Genomic DNA, 20,612 nt, shown 5'->3' on the forward strand with positions numbered 1-20,612 from the left:
ACATCCTGCTTATCTTTTCCATTTGCATAGGAACAGCATAGCTGCTCTAAGCTGACTGTAAAGCACCTCTAGTAAGAGTGATTTGGATAGCCTAATGATCTTATGTTTAAGTGCAACTTATGTCCGCTACTAATTTTTTTCCATTTGAAGCGAAGACATTTATGCAAAATAACTTAGAACTTATTTATCTCACTTGTCTGATGCACCAAGTTCCAAATGCAGATGGAAGTGAATTTTCATCATTGTTTCTCTGGATCCTTCACAGGAATGGAGGGACAGCTTGCAGTCTTCCCTGGTCTTCCCATTTCAGTGCTTATCACCCACCCAGGGTAATGCACTGCCCTTGTGCTCACTCCAATGGTTTATAGCCAACTTCAGTACATGTGCCCAAGAAAAATTTCTAATATATTAATCTAATCTGCTGACTTGTATAATCTTTCATCATATTAAGACATAGGATAGGAGAAAACAAGAAGCCCCCAGGATTGATGGGATCGCTGCCTTTGGATGTGGGTAGCTGTGCAGAAAAGAAGAGCACCGCGAAGAAAGAAATCTCTGTAATCACAGTGGGAAACTATTGGTCCATCATTTAGATATGGCTTAACTTTTCTGGGATTTATATAAAAAGTCATCTAATAATAAAACTTTTGAAGAAGCAGCTGCTGTCGCATATTACCCAGAAAAAGACACTGGATGAGGAACACTGTGAAATACAAATAGAGTACTTCAAGAGTCACTTGACACGTGCAAAATGCTTCTACTTCAGGGTAGAACACAGCAGCTATGCAGCAACATACTGTAGATGAGTGTATCAGTATAAAAAGAAATTAAGAAAAGTATTATACCATTCAATAAGTATTTAATACAAAAGACATAACATCTGTCACCCAGTTTTTCCAAGTGCTTGCTTGGCCTCCCACTATCTCAAATTATTGTGTAGTTTTACAGTGAACTGTAGTTGTCTTTGAGCCAGAAGTGTTTCAATGATGAAGTGATTTTTTTTGATGGGCAGACAGAACTTCAGGTATTAAAATCAGTTGAAGTTTGTTTTTAACACTTCAGGAGCAGGCATAGTGGTTTTTGATCTACTTTTACTTTTTAAAAAATTCTTTGTAAAATAATAGCACAATCATAATAGTTATTAAATGAACCTTAGAGTAGATGAAATAACTGAAATTTCAAAGAAAGAAAGGGCTTGGTGTTGGGATAAGAGTATGCTTTTTAGCTTGTACTGTAACAATCTTATTATTAATTTTGTGTTATTGAGAATAAATCTGTAGGATCTATACCTGAATGCAGTGGAGGAAAAAATGTGAAAAATGTGTAATTATACCTTTAAAAAGTACTTACAATATACTCTCTAGAAATCCAAACTTGCCATGTTCACTCATTTTGATTAGTATTTAACCATTTACATGGTTAACACTGTTCCATGAGAGTAAAAATGGTAGACATTAAGAAGGGAATATTTCTGTGTCTTCTCAATTCATCATCCAAATATTTTTTTTGAGCCAAATAAAATTTTCACTAGTTTTCTCATCCAAGATTTCTTCACATGTATCTTCATTTGACATGGTGTGTGGTAATTAAATATCACCTGGCATGTGAAGAAAGGAAAGGGTGGAAAATAATAAAATTAACATTACTGAAGAAGATCAGCTCTAGCCTAGTATTGCCCTTAGGCAGAAGATATCTTCCTAGCAGGTTCTCTTCATTGCAGAAGTGGCCATATCTCCATAGTAATTACATTTTAGTGTGAGAACAGACTCATCTTTTTATCTCCTATCATAATCAGTATAATTTGGTTAGCTAATCTGTAAAGCCTATCTGCCTGTCTTTAATTATAACTGCAGATAGTCCTGGAAGTAAAACTTCTCCAGGACTGGAAAAGGAAGAAGAGTTAAAGAAAATATAAAGACATAGTTTACAAAACAGGAAGTTTGCAGTTAAGAGCAGGACAGTACATTCTCTTATAATTCAGAGGCTTCAGTCTAACTACATTTACCAGAAAGGCGCAAGAATAACATCTCTTTGACTCTGAAATAGCAAATTTTTGGAGGTGAGAAATACCAAAAATATTTCTCCAACTAATATTAAATGAACTGGGAAATGCTGTTGCATGATAGATGCATTGGATGTGCACCTGGGGAGGAACAAACCCAGCTGCAAAACAGCTCTGCAGAAAAGGACCTGGGACTCTGGAGAACACCAAGTTGAACATGAGCCAGCAATGTGCCCTTGCTTCTAAGAAGGCTAACGATATTCTTGGCTACGTAGTATGGCCAGCAGGTCAAGAAAGGGGATCCTTCCCCTCTAGTCAGCATTGGCGAGGCTGCACCTGGGATGCTGTGTCCAGTTTTGGGCCACTCAGTACAAGAGGAACATGGAGCTACTGAACAGAGTCCAGTGGAGGGGCACCATGATGATGGACTGGAGCACGTCTCCTCTGAAGAGAGGATGAGAGAGCTGGGAATGTTCAGCCTTGAGAAGAGAAGGCTCAGGGGAATCTTATCAATGCCTATAAATACCTGAAGGGAGAGTGCAAAGAGGAGAGCCAATTTCAATGACTTTCCAATGTCAAGTCTTTTCAATGGTGCACAGTGCTCAGACAAGAGGCCATGGGCACAAACTGCAACACAGCAGGTTTCATCTGAACATAGGAAGCACTTCTTTATTGTGAGGGTAAAGAATGAATCACTGGAATAGGCTGGCCAGAGAGGTTACGGAGTCTCCCTTCTTGGAGATCTTCAGAAGTCACCTGGACATGGTCCTGGATGACTAGCTGTAGGTGTCCCTGCTTGAGCAGGGGGCTTGGACCAGATGGCCTCTAGAGGTTACTTCCCACCTTAACCATTCTGTGATTCTGTGATGCATTACCTTGTTTGCTCACATTTCATTATGATTATTTCAAGGTATGAATATGAAATCTCATGTCTGAGAGTACAGCGTCACAACTATAAGATCGATATTGTAAACCACTTTCTAGCTGCAGTGTAAGAGCTTGTTTTATGACATAAACTTGACAGCTGCTGAGGGTGCAAGTGTGCACCTATTTGCTTACAGCAGAAAAGCTAGGACTATTGTTTCTGTGTTGTTATCTTATGACAGAAAATTTCTCAAAAATTTAATATAAGATCTCTATGGTTGTGTGCTTGGTCCTGTGTGAGACACAGATATATCAAAATGGTATAAAGTCTAAGGACTTCAGTGCCCAAGCTAAAAACAGATTAGAAGGCAAAATGGCAACTTTCAATGAACACTAGCTAAAAGTTTACCTTAGTTTTGTTAGATCAGAAACTTGCTTGTTATGGTTAGCAAAAACATTTATCTTTAAGCAGATTCTGAGTGAAAGTGAAAAGAATGAAAACAAAACAAAACAAAACAAACAAACAAACAAAAAACCACAAATGCTTATGGAGAACATCTACCCAATAGTATGGAGCAGTGGTAATAAGCAGTAAGTGAAACAGGACTGCCCAGAGGAGTAGTGTGGTGACTTCAGAAATTTAAGTCCTGCTGAGGTACATTTTGCAGCAGGTAAAACAGTGCAAATGGGTAAAAATATAAATAGGTTCAAGAAACCACTGTATTTTATCCTTTGTCTTAAGGAATGAGAAATCATTTCAACAGAGAAGACATAGAAGATATTGTAAAATATTGAAAGCATAACACTGATATAAGATGTTGTAAAAGTGGAAAAGTTTCTGGGGTTTATATTATTTTGTAACAGACTCTAAAATATACAAAATTGCCTTATAGAGAATGATTTCTTCATCCTTCTTTATATCACTAAAGAAGCTTCATGCCGAGCATTTAGATTGGAGACAGATCAAAATGCAGATTCTTTATTTGGTTACCTTAATAGCTTAATAGGCTTTTAGGATTATTAGTCTCACAAGTCTTTTTGAGCTTATAAAATCCTAATGTATTTGCTCTTAGAAATTATGAGCTCAGTCCCAAAAACTCTTACTTCCATGAGCCCTTCAGTGAATTGCTTGATTTAGTGCCATTGAACACTAAGGGTCTGCACGATCACTATCATGTGCTTACAAAACACTGCAGAGAACAGGAAAGTGCAAGGAATTCCCAAGGAGCCAATTACTCTATAAAACTACCTTGTCTCACTCCAGTCAGTCTCTTCCCCAAGGGTATTTGTCCTAATATTCATGTTGTAGTTAACCAAAAAGCAAAAGGATTGAGTGTTAATCAAAATTATATTTATTTAAAAACCCTGGTTATGGGCAACATTGAAGATAAAGAGGAGTCCTCACCTAGAGCAGGTGCAGCTCAGAGTTAGTTCTCAGACAGGTGTTGGGCTATAAGGTGTGTTCAGCTACATTTGAAATCATAAAACCAGCCCCTCAAGAGTGGGCGTGAATCCACACTAATACAACCCCTACCAAGTTTGCTACGGCTTTCCTAAGGATCAAATTAAACTGCCCCTCTCCCCTAAATTGCTGCATGCACATCCCTTTGGGTATCACAAGTTTTCCAGCCTTGCTTGTTGTCATGCTTTGTGATGATGTCTTTTGCATAGCAGACCAAGTCTCCTTGACCATAAAGCTGGTCATTACAAATTTTAAGCTTCTTCATCCATTGACCAGAATTGACGCTGATGGGAGGTTTGCCTTTTGACTACATTTCTGGCTGAAACTACCGTACCTACAGCCCTGAAACCATCTATGAAGTTACTCACAAAGATATAATGAAGAGTTACTTATGCAAACAATACACAACCTGGTGATTCCTTATGGTCTGTGGCTCTCCAGTTGAAAAGCTGTGGTTTTTTTGCTGTTGTTGTTTCTTTGTTTTTGTTTTTTAACACTGATGACTATCTGTCATTTGGATATTTCTACAGGTTTTTTCTCCTGAAGTTTCTAGCCTTCAGTGGTGTAGTCCAGGGAAGGAGAAATGACCAAATATTGCTGCAAGCTTTTCTGGTTTAAGTGGCACAAATGTGTACATTTGGAGTGAATAGACAGGAATCATAATTGCATCTTAACATGATACTTAATCAAAACTGAGCCTGTTTCAGCAAATAAAGTCTGTTTCAGCAGCAAATAAATTCATGCTATCTTTTTTCTTTTTCTTTCTTTTTTTTTTTTTTTTTAATAGTTCTGTCGATTTCTTATGAAAAAGTGAGATTTGCACTGCATGGCATTTTCCATTCAATATTATAAATTCTGTTGGATATTTCTCATCTGAAGTCATTGACAGACCTTACAGGAATATTGGCAATTTTAAAGAAAAAGGCAAGACAAAACAGTTACTATGCTAACGGTGTAGACCTTAACAAAGGAAAGGCAAAGCAAAACAAAACAAAATAGAAAGTCTGATTCAGAAAGTGTTGGGAAAAACAGAAAAAGAAAAAAAAAAAAGAAAAGGAAAATCAAATGGTCCTCCTGAGAATGTCAGTCTGAAGATCAGACTGGAAGCAGACTAAGAATCCCGCATCAAACCTTTTCTGCAGGAGATTCTGAAACTCAGTCATAAAAGGTGTGGAATAGGTTCATTTCTGTTTAACATCCTAAAACTGTAAATAGTTAAAAAAAAACTTCTAAAAGTTATTTTTTGTTGTTCAGAACTCATTTGCAAGAGCAAGACTCCTGCTACTTAAAGCTGAAATTTCACTGAGAAGAATGTAAGAAATAGATGCTATCAAGAATCTGATACCTATACATTTGACTTTTTTTTTAAGGAACCCTTGATCTTAGTGCAGTCATTGCTGAATTTTTTTTTCGGATACCTGGGGGAAGATAAATTATTAGAGAAGAATTTTCTTCCAAGAGACAATACAAAATACAATTAAAATAAAATAAAATAAAATAAAATAAAATAAAATAAAATAAAATAAATAAAATAAAATAAAATAAAATAAAATAAGGTTTACTTCTCACTGTATGCTAGACTAACTTTTGCAAGTGACCATACTACCTACCTCAGCCTTTCAATGAAGAAACGAAACTGGAAGAATTGACTTGCTTAATCCCAGTGAGTAGTTTATGTCAATCTATGTTTACAAGGCTGTGTTCACAAGAGTAAAGTAGCAGAAATATAATCTTGTAAATGAAACTGAGATAAATACAGTTTCAGTTTCCTCTTGGAATCAGAAGAATTTCTAGATATCACACACTAGGCATTAGTTTAGGTAAGAGCAAATTTAGAGGAGATAATGACCTACCAGATTAAATACCATTTGTCATCAGCAAAGAGCAACTTAAGATCCCAGAGACGGATTTTTCTTCAACTAATCAAAGAAATTAGGAAATGAGTTAAGAAAAAATGAATCTATTTTTCTAAAGAAGTCAAGCATGCACACATCACAATGAATTCTAAGGTCCTAGGTGACAGAAAATAAAGTGCAGAGACAATACTAATTCTCCTTTCTGTTTAGAAGTTCACAGTATGAGAGATAAATTGACTGAAATAATTAAACAAAATAGTGCTGCTATTTCCAATAGGCTGAATTAAATTAAAATTGATAATGAAAAATTTGCTGCAAAGTCTTTAAATCACTGTTTCCATTCAATAGCAAGCAGTGTATTATTATAGGATATTCATAGAGCAGTGTTGATAGTGGAGAAATTTGTCTTTCTAAAAAAGTTTATGCAAGCAGAATCTAAATTGCCACATCAGAAACTTTCACAACTCTGTGTGTAACCCAACTTTTTTTTGGCAGAATGGATCATTGCAACACAAGTGAATCGGTGTTGTTTTGCAGGGACATTGCTACTCACAGTTCTTTGTTGTAATGATTTACTGAACTGTCTTTAGATATAGGAAGTGCACTGACTTTCTTTTTGTTAGTCTTTTTCACAGCACTTTCCTCATAGAGAGGTATGAAGGCCCATTTCTTGAGTATTCTTTCATGGTCAAGGAAGGCATAGTTAACATGCTCCACAAATATTTCATGATCACTGAATTTCACACAAAAATATGTAGTCTCAAATACCAGGAGTCATGGCTGAAAATATTTAGCCAATACATCTACATTTCTCTGGCAGATTTCTGTCTCATGTTTCAAAGAGCTATAAAATAGAAATTTGGTGACTCCCGCACCCCACTCCCCCCAACCCCACCCCCAAAAAAATCATGGTTAGAATTTGATTGTCCATGGTTTATTCTTGGGCAGAAAATAAAAACTTTGTAAGACAGAATCTTCAGGCTGTCAGCAGTATATGTCTTTATTTGGCCAGACAATAGATAAAAGAAAAGCACCTCTGCTCCTGTGGGTAGAACATTTGCTTTCCTATGCTCACAGAAATGTATACTTCCTGTGTTTTAGTAGATTTCTTTCTTTTTTAGTTTTATATCTTTTGACTTGTTTTCAGCCAGCATTTCTGGTCATTCTCTATGGACTAAACCAGAGGATGAGCCTTTTCCATATTAACACAATTGTACATAAGACTTAGGCATTCATATTAACTTATTTCCATCAGAGGAGTGCATATATGGGACTCTTCCACAGGACAGAGTCTGGAAAGCATTTTTTCCAGAGGCACACAAATCTCTACATTGCTTTTCTCTGGCCATGCCCAGAAGATTGCCAGGCATTGACAATACTGCAATAGATTTTGTGAATGTACAGAAATATGCTATCACCCAGATCAATTCTGCAGTCCTTGTTTCACAGATGGCACTATTAATCCAGCAGGCAGGAGCAGCTCTTGTTTATCACCAACCCGTACGAGCTTTCAGCTAGAAGTGAAACATGAAAGGGTTTGCATCCTGTTATAGTTCCTGCTTTGCCATCCCTTAATGAGCTCAGGGAGTAGTTTATAATGCTGTCCTTACTTGCCTGTGACTCTGACAGGGGCGGAGGCCAGCAGTGAAAGCAGCCAGGGGTGGAGAGGGCTGAGCCACTGTGCGATTTCCCCGGCATTGTACACGGCTGCTCATGGTGCTGTTAACCAGAATGGCTGGGCAGTCCCTTTGCTAGAAGAAACAGAGACCCAACTCACCATAAGTTACTATAACATTAAGAAAGCCATTTTAAATGTGTATTTTTATTATTATTATTTAATGGTTATTGCTGTAAGAGCTGACTAGCGCAGATGGAACACAAAGTTAGTTTTTCCAAAAATATTCTGGCAATCATTCTTGTTAGAGTAGTTGACTTCCAATCCACCACCCAGTCTGATCTGGCTTGTCAGAGTAAGCAGCCAAATCTAGAGCCCCCAGTCTTCTCACCTTTGTTTTTCCCAGTTTTGCAAGGCTGGGATATGTGACTAAACTTTTACACTTTTTTTGTATTTATTATTTCTTCACTTGTTTCAAGATCTTGATTTTATCTGACCTCTTTTTTTTTTTTCCAGGTAATTGATAAAACTTTGTGAACCAGAATGAAAAGTTTTTGATAATCTAGGTTTAACTGGAATATTGAAAAACGTGGATGGTTTTGAGATGAGATTTCTATTATTGCATATAAACAAATTCAGTTTGTAAATGGAGCAAAATTAATAGGAATTGTTCAATAACAGTCCAAATGATTCTTTCCAGTTCAGTAAGCAAAAATTGGATTGAAAGAAAAAGAATTAGTATAAACAGCACCCTTCAGGTATTTCCATAGATATCCACAGCAGGACTGCAAGACTACTAACTACAAAGCATTTTAAAAACATACATGCGCAGAGATCTCCAGTAAAAGTGCCACTAGAACAAATATGAGGCAGACTAAGGGAGATTTAATCTGCTTTTCCTCTCATTCTAGCTGCATACTGTTTTACAAGTGGAAAGATAATGTGATTCCAAGAATCCATTTGTTCTCTTTGACTCCCTTGATCAGTGTTCTAAGGACAAAAACTAGTTAACATAAAAGAACTTGTATGGTAAGCACTGCGTAATAAAAAGTGGTTTGAATTCATCAAATCTTGATAGGAGCCTCAAACTCTAACATGAGAGAACCATGTTTCTTTACAATTCAGCTTGGAAAAGATTTCAGTCTTCCAAAGTTTAAGAGAATATCATGAAAAGCAACATTTTTTTTTTAATTGAAGTTTTTACATGCTTGTAGAATGATTGCAGACACATAGAAATAGAAATCTGAGAATTCATGACAATGGGAATTTTCCATAGAATGTAAAAACAGTTTATGGATTACTTCCAGACTGCTTAAGACTGCATAGAGCACAATGATTTCTCACTACTTACCTTACAGTTTTCTTTATATAGTTAATTTAGTTGTATTAGAGGTGCATCCTAAGTAACTAGGTTCTTCCCTCTTGGAACAGCCAGATTTTTGTAGACCTGGGAATAAATGCATTACATGGAAACACGGATTTGCATTGGAATGTCATTAAAGCCAATGACATGCCACCTGGAACCTAGCCACAGGATCTGGGATCAGCTACTAAAGCATCAGCAAACAGTTTGTATTTTTATACTGAGGTCCAGAAAGTCTTCTCTTTTGTTTTAATTTAATTTACACCTAGTAAATTTCAAAAGTCCATGTCGTGTTTTCATGTCCTATTCATCATGATGGCTTCACTTAATGCAAGGACATAGTTTGTGTTAAAGTCTTCCACTTTTAATTTTTTCCTCTTTTCATTTCTTACACTGAAAACATCTTGTACGGAGTTGCATCATATGGACAACAGTGGGGTGTAACAGCCTTCTTGTTGGTAAATGTGTTCTTCTTTATGGAAGCAGATAGCTGAAACAATAGGATTGCCCATCTCCGGTGAAGGAGTGTCCCAGCCCCTGGAAGAAAGCTGTGCATGGTGGTCCAGGTTTCCATGGGCATTGTGTGACATGTCTCTTAGTGAGACAGGAGGAGAAAGGGCAGTAAGAAATTTCAAGAGGTGACAAAGAAGGACAGGGTCTGTGAGGGAAGTATATATATATATATACCATAAGAGAAAAAGTAGAGACAGGCTGAGCATTTGGGGAGCAACTTCTGGCTGAAAGCAGACTTACAGCTGGGTGTAATGTCACTGTCTCCTGCTTGTGACTCCTGCAGTCCTTAGAGAAACCAGACTTTAAGGTTTTGTGTGATAGAATAGGATTACATAAAAGACGTATGGGGTTACCAGGAGTTTTTCTTTCTAATTGAAAGACCTTGCAGACTGTAATTTTGGCTGGTGTCCAAAATAACATTGCTCAGCAAAAGTCTCTAAGAAAACTCATGATTTGCAATGAGGCTCACCTGGCAGTTTGGAGGAAAAGAAATGTTTTTGCCCTGAAGCTGGAAGTGGGAAAGAAAACTGGAAGACAGACCTCAGCCTGAGCTAGGGATGCTACCTGCTTAGGCTACCACCCTCACTTCTTTATCATGAACCCCCTCACACTTTCTTGCAGTTGTGGTCTCCTGCTATGCCCTGCCATGATTAAGCCTTTCCTAACTTCTGAGCTTGTTACCCCTAATGCCTTACTCTCTTTGGTCACAACAGGAACAGTGCTTGCAGCTGCAGGTTAGGTAATATTAGAAAGTTGTTTTGGCGACACCAGGATTTGCAGTTCATAAGGGAGAGCAACAAAGTCATTGCTTCTTGGTTATGTCTCAATGGGTTGCCTGCCGGCATCTGGTTAATAGATGCAGAGAAAAATCAATAGCATAACAGGCAGTATAGCATAGCAGATTGATGAGGGAAGGTAAGCACAAAGAGATTTGTTTTCTGTCCTTTGCTATGTCACACCGGACATAATTCCCTGACTGAGGTGTCCAGAACACTAACACCCAGAATGCGGGAGGTCCGACGTAAGATCTTAATGTTGTACTTCTGAATTTAGAAAAAGTGCCATTCAGCTTATTTCTGCCTCAGTTTCATTTCCAAGGAAGTTGAAAGTAACTTAGCATGTGCATGTTGTAAATTCTCCATAACACATGCCTGGTGGTCTCCAGAAGCCCAGCTAACATGGATGTTCCTGATTTCATAGAAATACATCTGTTTCATCTTAATGCAAAGCAGAACGCTGTTAAAACGCAGAAGGAATCAGAGTAAGGCAGAAGCTGATGTCCTCCGTTTTTCTTTACTTAGTGTGAAGAAAATGCTAATTTGTTTGGCTGTATGGTTGCAGATAAAATTAGAAAATTTTGACTTGCTTTTTTGTCCACAGCTCTATCAGGTTTGTTGGAAGTAAAGTGCTGGTGTCTTATCTAGAGGTTTTCTGTAAAATTTTTTTTTCTATTTCTTGGCAATGTTTTTTTTCCTTACCATTTCTAGCACCTTCACCAGGTACAAGAGAAACGCTTGGAAGGCATTTGCATGCTTCAGGTGATCAGAAAGACAAAGGAGGGAGCAGTGAAAATAGCTGAAAATGTTCTTCTGAATGACAAGTATTGAGGCAGATGGTATTCAATGTCAGTTATAAAGACAGTGAGACTGAAATACTGTTGAATCAAATATGCAAATTTAAAGTATTTACTTTCAGCAATACTTTGTTTTGCCTCAGATTTAATGTCTAGTTTCCTGTTTCAAAAAGGTGAAAGTGCAATAGGATTCAGCTAGTGGGTGAATTAAATAAATATATATATATATTTTTTCATCTGTTTTTCTTTTACAACGTTGAAGAATGAGCCTAACATCCCACTGGACGTAAAAAGTGGTTTATATGCTTTGATTGCATTGACTGTCATATAATCCTGTAAACCAGCAATCTCAGAGCTGTTAGAAACATGAATAGTCCAAAAATAAAAGATCTTTGATATTTGGTAAGTAATAAAGCACTGCAAGAATTACATTTTGGTGTTTTATGTATAGCTGTTGGAGATGCTACTCTCAGAGAACTGGTGTTTTGTGGCTTATTAAAATGTACATTTCTGTTGTGCTAAGTATAAAATGCAAAGCCCAAAGAAGGGAAAAAAGAGCATAATTAACTGCTGAAGAGAAGGCAGTCTTAACCAGTAACCTGCCCCTAGTACAACCAGCCATTTCCATCAGAACAAAGTTCTTTACAGACAGTGTCTCTGTCCCTGGTTTACAGATGGGGAAATGGAGGAGCAGAAGCAAAACCATCTGCTGGATTTTGTCTAATAGGCTAGTACAAAACTGACACCCAGAGTACTGCAGAGCAGAACTAGAGGTGTGTTCCCAATGAATTAAAATTTCACTTTTTCAAGGACTGTTATTTGAAACATTTATATCAAAAGGAACTTCCTGTTTTGATGATGCTTTTGTTTGTCCTTGCTCCCTCTCTTTTAAAATGTGTGAGGCAGAACACTTTTAAAATGTTATTAGCGTTTCATGGAAAAGGTAGTCCCACAGAACATACCACAGAGAGCATGCCAAGATTTTTCTGTGTCTCTTCTGAAGTGCCGGCATTCTGCCTTCTGTTTTCTGTCCCCTTCTGGCAGTATGGAAAATGTTAGCTATTAGCAATGCTCTGATGCTTTCTTAATATTGTTCATCATTTTATATGCCCATCTTGCACTTGGTTACATTCTTCATGCAATCACTACTCTGAGAGCTAGATCTGGCATGCATTTCTGCCAGCTGATAGAGTCGGCAGAGATCCCAGTGATAAAAAGTCCCTTGAGGGGAAAAGGTAGCTGTGAAATAAAACAGAAAAGTCAGCAGAACCAGTGGAAAGGGGTTGTGACCAGGCCAGCTGAGGATGAACTATTTCAGCATTTCCCCTCTGCAGGCTGTGCAGGTCAGGTTCTCCTCTGAAGCTGGAGCTACCCATTTCCTGCAGGGTCTCCAGGGGGTTAGAGGAGGAAATGCAGTGAAACTGCAGCCCTGCCATCCCTGTGGCGAATCCTCTGCCATGTGTAACCCACTTACAGCAATGAGATTTATCCAGTTGTTGCATAATTGTTGCAAATCATCATAGTAGCAATAAGCACCAAGATTTGTCAAACACTTTCCTCCCTGAGAATTATCGTCTCTATTTTTAGTGCAAACTCTAAAACATCTGTAATCTGCAGCAGGTCCTTTGTATATTTGGGTAGGCAGGAGTCCTAGGAAATGTTTTTCTACTGTCTTCTTCCTAAGCCATTCAAGTTTGAGTTGTAAGGAATGAAGTGCTGGCATCTCCTGTTAGTAGCCCCAGATTTGCATTTTGTTTCATGGGTGATTTTAATTCAGGTATTTTCTAAATTTTGAGAATTAAATCTTGGAACATTTACTAAGGCTTTCCCATGTTATATCGCTGATGAAGTATCAGCATATTAAAGACTAAATCCAGGTATTTTAAATCTAGCCATATAAATCTATACTGATGTACTTAAACTGTCACTTGTGAGAAAATGTTTTGAGTATCTAATTACTACAGTATGCACCTAATATTAGTTGTTGCTTGTTTTTTTCAAAAATATTCTCTTCTCTCTCCTGAATGTTACATAGACATAGAGAACTATTGTGTTAATTTATATAATTAAAAGAAAAATAGGAAAAGGTGACTTCATTGTCAAATCTTGAAATGTGGATAAGAGGACAACTTAAAACTGCATGATTACTTCTGACACTAAGGTGATTAAAAACTCATCAAGTCTTTAAGCTTGAGCTATTCCACTGCCATCCTAAGCCAAAGATACCTGATTTTAAGTAAGTTCAGAGAAGCTAAGAGACACAGTGCAGACTCTGACGTTCTTATACATATCAAATAACTAACCTATTATTGGTCCTACTGGCTGACTGTAAGAGTTAGGTGTTTTTCCTTATTATAGTATGCATAAAAATCCAGACTTAAATCAGCTGAGCTACTATTAGCAAGTGGTTTTACAAATGACTCCTTCAACCATTCGTCACTGCTTGAATTGGCTAAGATGCATCTCTTCTGAACATTTATGAGGATTCACTGTCTGTATGCACATTGGGTAATTGTATGAACAGCCTGGCATAAATAAGGCAGCTGATCTGAATGAAGGAAACCATTCTGCTTTGCTCAAGGCTACACCTTTCACAGTAGGTGTTTTTAAACAAGCAGTTGTTAAAGTATCCAGGTATCTCAATTTGATAGTCCATCTCAATGTCTGAAAGTTTAAGCTTAATTCAACAAATTCTTCATTTTAATTAACAGAATAAGTTTACAACCTCAATTTAGTTTTTGATATGGTTCTTGTGAATCATATTAATTTTATTCAACAATGTAGAATTCTTTTACTTTACTTTTAAGAAAGAGAAAGGTTAAAGTAAAGAAGAAGGCAGGCATAAGGAAAAGGATTTTTTATTTTTCTACAGTGTACTTACTAAACTTTTTCCTACTCTGTTTTAAATAAGATCTAAGGTTCTGTACCCAGTGTTAGGTTACAGGCTGCATTCAGGTGATGATCTACTAAGCAGTAATAAGTAAACTAAAATCCCTGCCATCATTTTACCATAATTATATATGGAAATATTGATGTATAGCTACTCACAGCCTTTCTACTTAAGGAACAAAGGAGTGGGGTAAAGAGATGCATCACCTTTAGTGAGTTAGCTGTACTGTCACCATCACAGCACCTGATAAAGCTTCCATAGACTGTGATGGTTATGGTTAAATTTTATTTCCATGGATGTCTAGAAAACGTAGTTTAAATGTACTGTGACTACTAGGAGTTGCACTTTTCAGTTTCCCACCAGCCAAATAAATCCTAAACATTGTGCTGGCAAGGGTTATAACAGAATTGTGTTGGGATATTCTTAGAAAGGATGTCTAAGGAATGTTAATTAGGTAAAACCCAAATATGTGCATGCTAAGAGAACTAGATAAACAAATAGCTTCCTTCTTTTGTTGTTGTTGGTTGGTTGTTTTTTCTTCACAAAGCCCGGTAGGCTTAATTCTGAAATCTGTCTGAGTTTGTTGCTTTGGATTCTACTTATGCATTAGCCTATCTTATCATATATTTTCCAATAAATGCTTAACAGTCTATTCCAAGTACATTACTAGCACTCTGTAGGATACTGATTTTTAAAAACGATCTGGGTCCCATTAAGTCAACTGGATTGACTTGAGTGACTCCCTTTGAAATGCATTTCATGTCTCTGCAGTTCAGCCTGACAAAAAAAATACAGACATCTTTAAACCATAGTGTCTAACAAAGATTAGAGAGCCCTGTGCACAAAGAAAACTATCACCTGTAATTTACTTCAGGACTGGCAAGCAGTGCCTCACTGATAGGTACAAAATTGCAGAGTCCAGATTCTGCTTTTGAAAACAGGCATAAGAGATATTAGCAGGCATCCTTCTCTATAAAACGTTTGAGATATTTTAACAAAACCCTATCTGAGTTTATATTCTACAATAATTAAAGAAACCATATTGCATTCAGCACCACAGTCTGCCAGCCACTGAACATCATGAACTGTCATTATTCCCATAAAAGCCGATTAAAAAAAAAAAAAAAAAAGCTTTACATATTATAGTTGGAAAAGATTTAACAAGCAAAAAAGAGATGTCATCCCACACTGTAGACAGGGTGCTGAAATCTATTTATATTTTTACCTACTGTTGCACTCTCTTCTGATGCTGGTGGAACTGAAGTCATGCTTTGTCATGCTAGGAGGAGGGGGTGGGCATTAAGGTTTGCTAATTGCCTTTGCTAATTTGCTATTGAACCAATGAAATTGAAATTGTTTAACCAGAGCATCAACTCCTAGAGCTGTAGGTAGTGAGCTCTCTGATTTTGATTTTGGAATACCAGGTGGCACAGTCTAATAGATGGCTGAAATTGCTAGCCATCTTTTATTAGCAAGAATATTCTGTGTCAAATATTTAAAACTTTTTATAGGCTCTGCTCCTGATTTGCCTGTCAAGAAGCCCTTTATTTAAAAGGAAAGCATGAGGAGATCTGTCACATACTGAGGCATCATTTCTTGCATGAATTACATTAGGACCATGTTCCTCAAGGACATGAATTCTGAAACCATTACTAAACATTAAAAAGCTCTCTAAGATCAGACAGAACTATCAAGGTCCTGATGATATAATAATTTAATTATCTCTTGTATCTTTTCTACAGTTGCATTTGTCTTAAAGAGATGTAGCTGTTTCTTAGCATTCTTAAAAACTTTGGCCCTGGAAATTTTTTGGGGAAAAGAAATATCTTGTACATGTATAACACAAGCTATTTATTTCATAAACTGGAGGTCATCATATGACTCATGGAGAAACAATGACTCTGTTAGAAGGAAAAGGGAAAGGGAAAGGGAAAGGGAAAGGGAAAGGGAAAGGGAAAGGGAAAGGGAAAGGGAAAGGGAAAGGGAAAGGGAAAGGGAAAGGGAAAGGGAAAGGGAAAGGGAAAGGGAAAGGGAAAGGGAAAGGGAAAGGGAAAGAAAAAGAAAAAGAAAAAGAAAAAGAAAAAGAAAAAGAAAAAGAAAAAGAAAAAGAAAAAGAAAAAGAAAAAGAAAAAGAAAAAGAAAAAGAAAAAGAAAAAGAAAAAGAAAAAGAAAAAGAAAAAGAAAAAAAAGAAAAACATATTTCTTATGCTTGTAACCATTAAGAAAAAGATTGTAATGAATTGCATGGACTTCGATGTTAATATAGGATCTTATTTCTGTTTACCTGTAGGAAGAACATAATTTTCCATTTCTGTGGGAATGTTACTTACTCATTTAATGTGAACCTATTTCTTTGGTGTCACCATTGTGTGATGAGATGTAGTCATCTGAACAATTCTGATATGTTGCACTCAAAAATGGTCAAGTGAGCATTGTCATATCAGACATTGTTGAGCATTGTAACACGTTAGAGATATTTATAGCACTTTCATGCAATTGTATTTAGCTTTTTAGAGGTCAGAAGATAAAAGCATTGGCAAGAAACATGTCGGGTTTAATCAATAATAGACTTATGTCAGTGAGAAAAAGAGACGTGTGACAAGGACACCAAAGCCCATTTCTTCATAGCAAGTAGACATTTTCCGGATTTTTCCTGAAATAAAATGTTTTAAAGCTTTTAGCACAGGTGGAGTGAAGAAGACATGATCACGGAATTAGGTAGGAAGATGGATGAACTCTTAAGTGCTACCATGACATACAGGAGAACCAACAAATGTTTTGGTGAATTCTTTAAAAAATAAGCAAGCTGTCTCATGATTAATTTTTTATAATTCTCGTAAAAGCGTAACAAGGGGTTGTGCTTCAGATACCTTTGAAAAAGAAAGCATACTAGAAAGTATTGTTTTTATTTTGCATAGCTATAATAAATTGATGGTTTTGCAGAAATTATAACATGAAATTGTGAAAGATATTTTTTCTGTTATTAATCCCTTCAGAAATACATGTAATGCAAAGAAGACACTGAATTTCCATCTCTTCCTGTTCCTGAAGGAACTAATGTGCAATGGTTGTCATGCATCTTTTTTTCTAGAGTCACTATCCAATATATCCAAAAATATATTATTTACTCTAAGTATAATATAGCCATTTTAACCTTGGATACGTTTTTAAGTGTTGGCTTAAATGAAAAATTTGAATAAAATGTCTGAATACTAGATGTTTCTACAAGGGGAAAATGGTACTTCAGAATACTTTGCCATGCAATGTGTGACATCAAATTAAATAGCACTGAATATGTAAGTGCAAAAGTCACCATAAACAATATGCAAATAGCTTAATTTGCTCTCTTAACAGGGACAAAAATGCCATCAAATACATCATGTAAACAGCAAAACCATGACTGAATTTTTGAATTTTTAAATAGTGAAGTTGTTAAATAATTTAAATCACTATTTTAAGGTGTTGTTATTGTTAATCCAGGAGATAATTCAGACATTATAAATATTCAGTATCACTGAAATGTCTAACCATTGTTTATGTTCCTCTTTTTAAAACTGTGGAGACATTTCTGCCTTAAAATTCTGTTTATATTCTAATCTTGAACGTTTCTTCAAGGATGTAACTTGACCGGCAACTTAAGCTCAGAAACAATTTTATTACTAATAATGTGGAAGAAAAAATCAAAAAAAAAAATCTGTTTTACAGTATTATAACCCATTCTGTACTGCGAGAAAGAATTATTTCAGATGTATTTTCACTTGTTTGTTTCCATAATGTGTACATGCAAAATGTATTTCATTATTCTTTCTCTTTATCACATAATTATCTTATACAATTTAAATTATACGGTGCAAATTCTCATTTAGTTTTTATAAGCTCATGCAGCTTCTTCCAGTTCCCTTTCAATTAAGTGACAGTGTTCCTTTTAATATAAATATATGTTTTTTAAGGAATGCCTTCAATATAAGTCTAGTGTGCTCAAAATTTTTGAGGAATGCTGAACATTCTCAACATCTTTTGGCCTTTAAGCCTTTTGTTAGGTGGAACCCAACATATGACTCAGATTTATCAGGAATATATTCTCATGTTTTTCATATTAAAATTAAGAAACAAATTTCCTATGTCCAAAAACTCAAGGTTCCAAATAATTTTTATAGTTTTATTATAGTTCCAGTTCTCAACACTCATCGACATCTCAGAAGCTTTACTTGTTTAACTATACCTACTGATCTTTAGAACTTGACTTGAGGCCAAAATCTCTTATTTGGAGACAAAAGGTACTCATCCTGGCTTATTCTTTTTGCTTTTTTGCAAATTTTATTGCAGGATAACTTTTGCCTCCCATGAAAGTCCCTCAAAGTATGCAAAAGGAAAACATGTATTTGCAAGTGTGTGTATTGATTTGTATCTGAAAGAGCATGTGTATTTATGTACATTATGCCAAAAAATTCTAAGGTGCATTCACTTTTTTTAGTGACATTATAAAGCACAGATTTTATATTTTCCTTTTCTTTCCCTTTCTTCCTACTCCACTAAAAGTTCATTCTATGGTGCTTGTCTTAAATGGATGCATAAAACATATATTTTTTTTTCTAACCATTTCTCACAACATGGCAGTCTAATTTCAGAGATGACGGGTAGTTCCTTTACCAGAACAAAGATCCCTTTTCATCTCCAAGTTAATATTCACAGCTGGGTGAATGTTTTTGACACAGAGTTCAGTTTGCATTATTCTTTTCCTTATTATGGAACAGAAGGGACCTGTTCTGTTATCAGTGTTTGCATATAATTGCTTATCTTCCACCTAACCTTTACGGTTAACTCACTACCTCAAAAGGCATGTTCTGACAGTTAAAGTTCACGTGTATCAAAAACTGGGTTTCACTGCATGAGGGAGTGCAACACAGAACTATTGCAAAATAATCTGTTTTCTGTGTGGACTCCAAACAGAAGCCTTGATATGGAGGAAATGATTTATATGCCAGCTGGTTGGGAAGGGGTTACAATCAAATAGGGATGAATGTGAGGCAGCTGAAGTTTGTACTGTGTCCAACTTTAATTAATACTTGACAACTGGAGTTCATACATCATGTGCCCTGGCATTGACTTTCCTTAAGGGCTTAGAATGGCTAGAGGAATGACATGACTTTGTCACAAGGTGTTATGGAAATATAAATCCATGATGAAAGTTCTGGGTTCCCAAAAAATAATGGAGTTAATTTTATTGAAGATACAAGCAAAAGTCATGACTACAAGTCAGATTTTAAATTTTGTGTTTATGTTTTTTTCGGTGCAAATTGTGTTCTTCCTCAGAACTGTCTCCTGGAGACTCTTGTGCTCTGCTGCTGTTGTCCTAGGGTTAGAACATAGGAATCACAAATCATCTCCATGATACATCAAGTGCATGAAAACATTCGCTGCCTTTAAAATCCATCCATGTTCTCCTTTGACTTTAAGACAGAGCAGCATGTGCCATCTTGTCTGTCCTTAACTGTTGCTGCCAGTCTGGGATACATGGCCATTTACTGGGAGTTATAGAGTGAGACAACTTACTTTTCATTTCCTTGCATGAGTCTCTTCCTGCAAAATATCAAGGTAATGTTATTCCTTTTTAGGATTATACTGAACAGTTGGTCAGCTCTGAGTTTCTTATTGAATTTAGTTTTTCAGTCCTCACTCTCAAAACCTGGTTGGCGTACTGGGAGTTTGCCTCTCAGTGTATTTTATATAAACACAACGATCGGTAGCCCAGCTGCTGTGTGCCAGGCCCTGAAACTATGACAGATCCTGTCCAAGTAACTGACAAGAATGAAAGACTCCTACAATACTGCAGCATGAACTTACCATGATTTACTTGACTGCTTGGATGCTTTAACTCAAGCGGTTCAAAAACCTATCACAACAGGGTTCAGAGAATCAGACATCTGTGGTGTTTTACTGCCTTTCCACTCTATGCATGCTGCATCTGACACTTCTTTTTGTTCTTTTTCCCATTCATGCAGTCACCTACTGCTGGCAACAAGGATGACCAAACACTGACGGTAGGCAGCAATTAATATGTGTCTGAGTATTTATTTCTCAAGAGGGTAATGAGAAAAGACTTGCTTTGATTTGGTACACATCAGCATTCTTCTAAATTACTGGGCTTTCTTTCTCCCCTCCTATGGTGCTATAGAATTTAAATCTTAATTTCCAATGACAAAACAGTGAATTAATTCCATTGTTCAGCTTCTATCATTTTTCATTTGGTGTTTGTACGACACCAAAAATTAATGCATGCACCTTGTTTTCGTTACAAAAAAATCCATACCTTTTTTTCCTTTTTTTTTTTTGTTTTGTTTTTGTTTTTGTTTTCCCTATAACTGGTTTTCACCAGTCAGTCAGCAATCTGCTGGCTCTGGTTATCCTCTTTATCCAAATGAGCCGACTGCCATCCTCAAAGCAGTCTTACTCAATGGGGTCTATTAAATACAT

General features: G+C 36.4%; 1 protein-coding gene across 5 annotated transcripts in view; it reads left to right on the forward strand.

Annotated features, from left to right (window-relative positions):
• Positions 1–20,612, forward strand: part of SLC24A2 (solute carrier family 24 member 2) — a 144,743-nt gene that overhangs the window by 41,685 nt on the left and 82,446 nt on the right. For 3 of the 5 annotated variants that reach the window (XM_083817110.1, XM_083817106.1, XM_083817108.1), the window contains exon 3: positions 20,141–20,179. The exons of the other annotated variants lie outside the window; for them this stretch is intronic. In XM_083817110.1, the coding sequence (XP_083673236.1) occupies positions 20,141–20,179 (39 nt within the window). The remainder of the gene's footprint in view (positions 1–20,140; positions 20,180–20,612) is intronic. 5 annotated transcript variants of the gene reach the window in all.

This window comes from Anser anser (genome assembly GCF_964211835.1).
Source record: "Anser anser genome assembly, chromosome: Z".
Taxonomy (NCBI): domain Eukaryota; kingdom Metazoa; phylum Chordata; class Aves; order Anseriformes; family Anatidae; genus Anser; species Anser anser.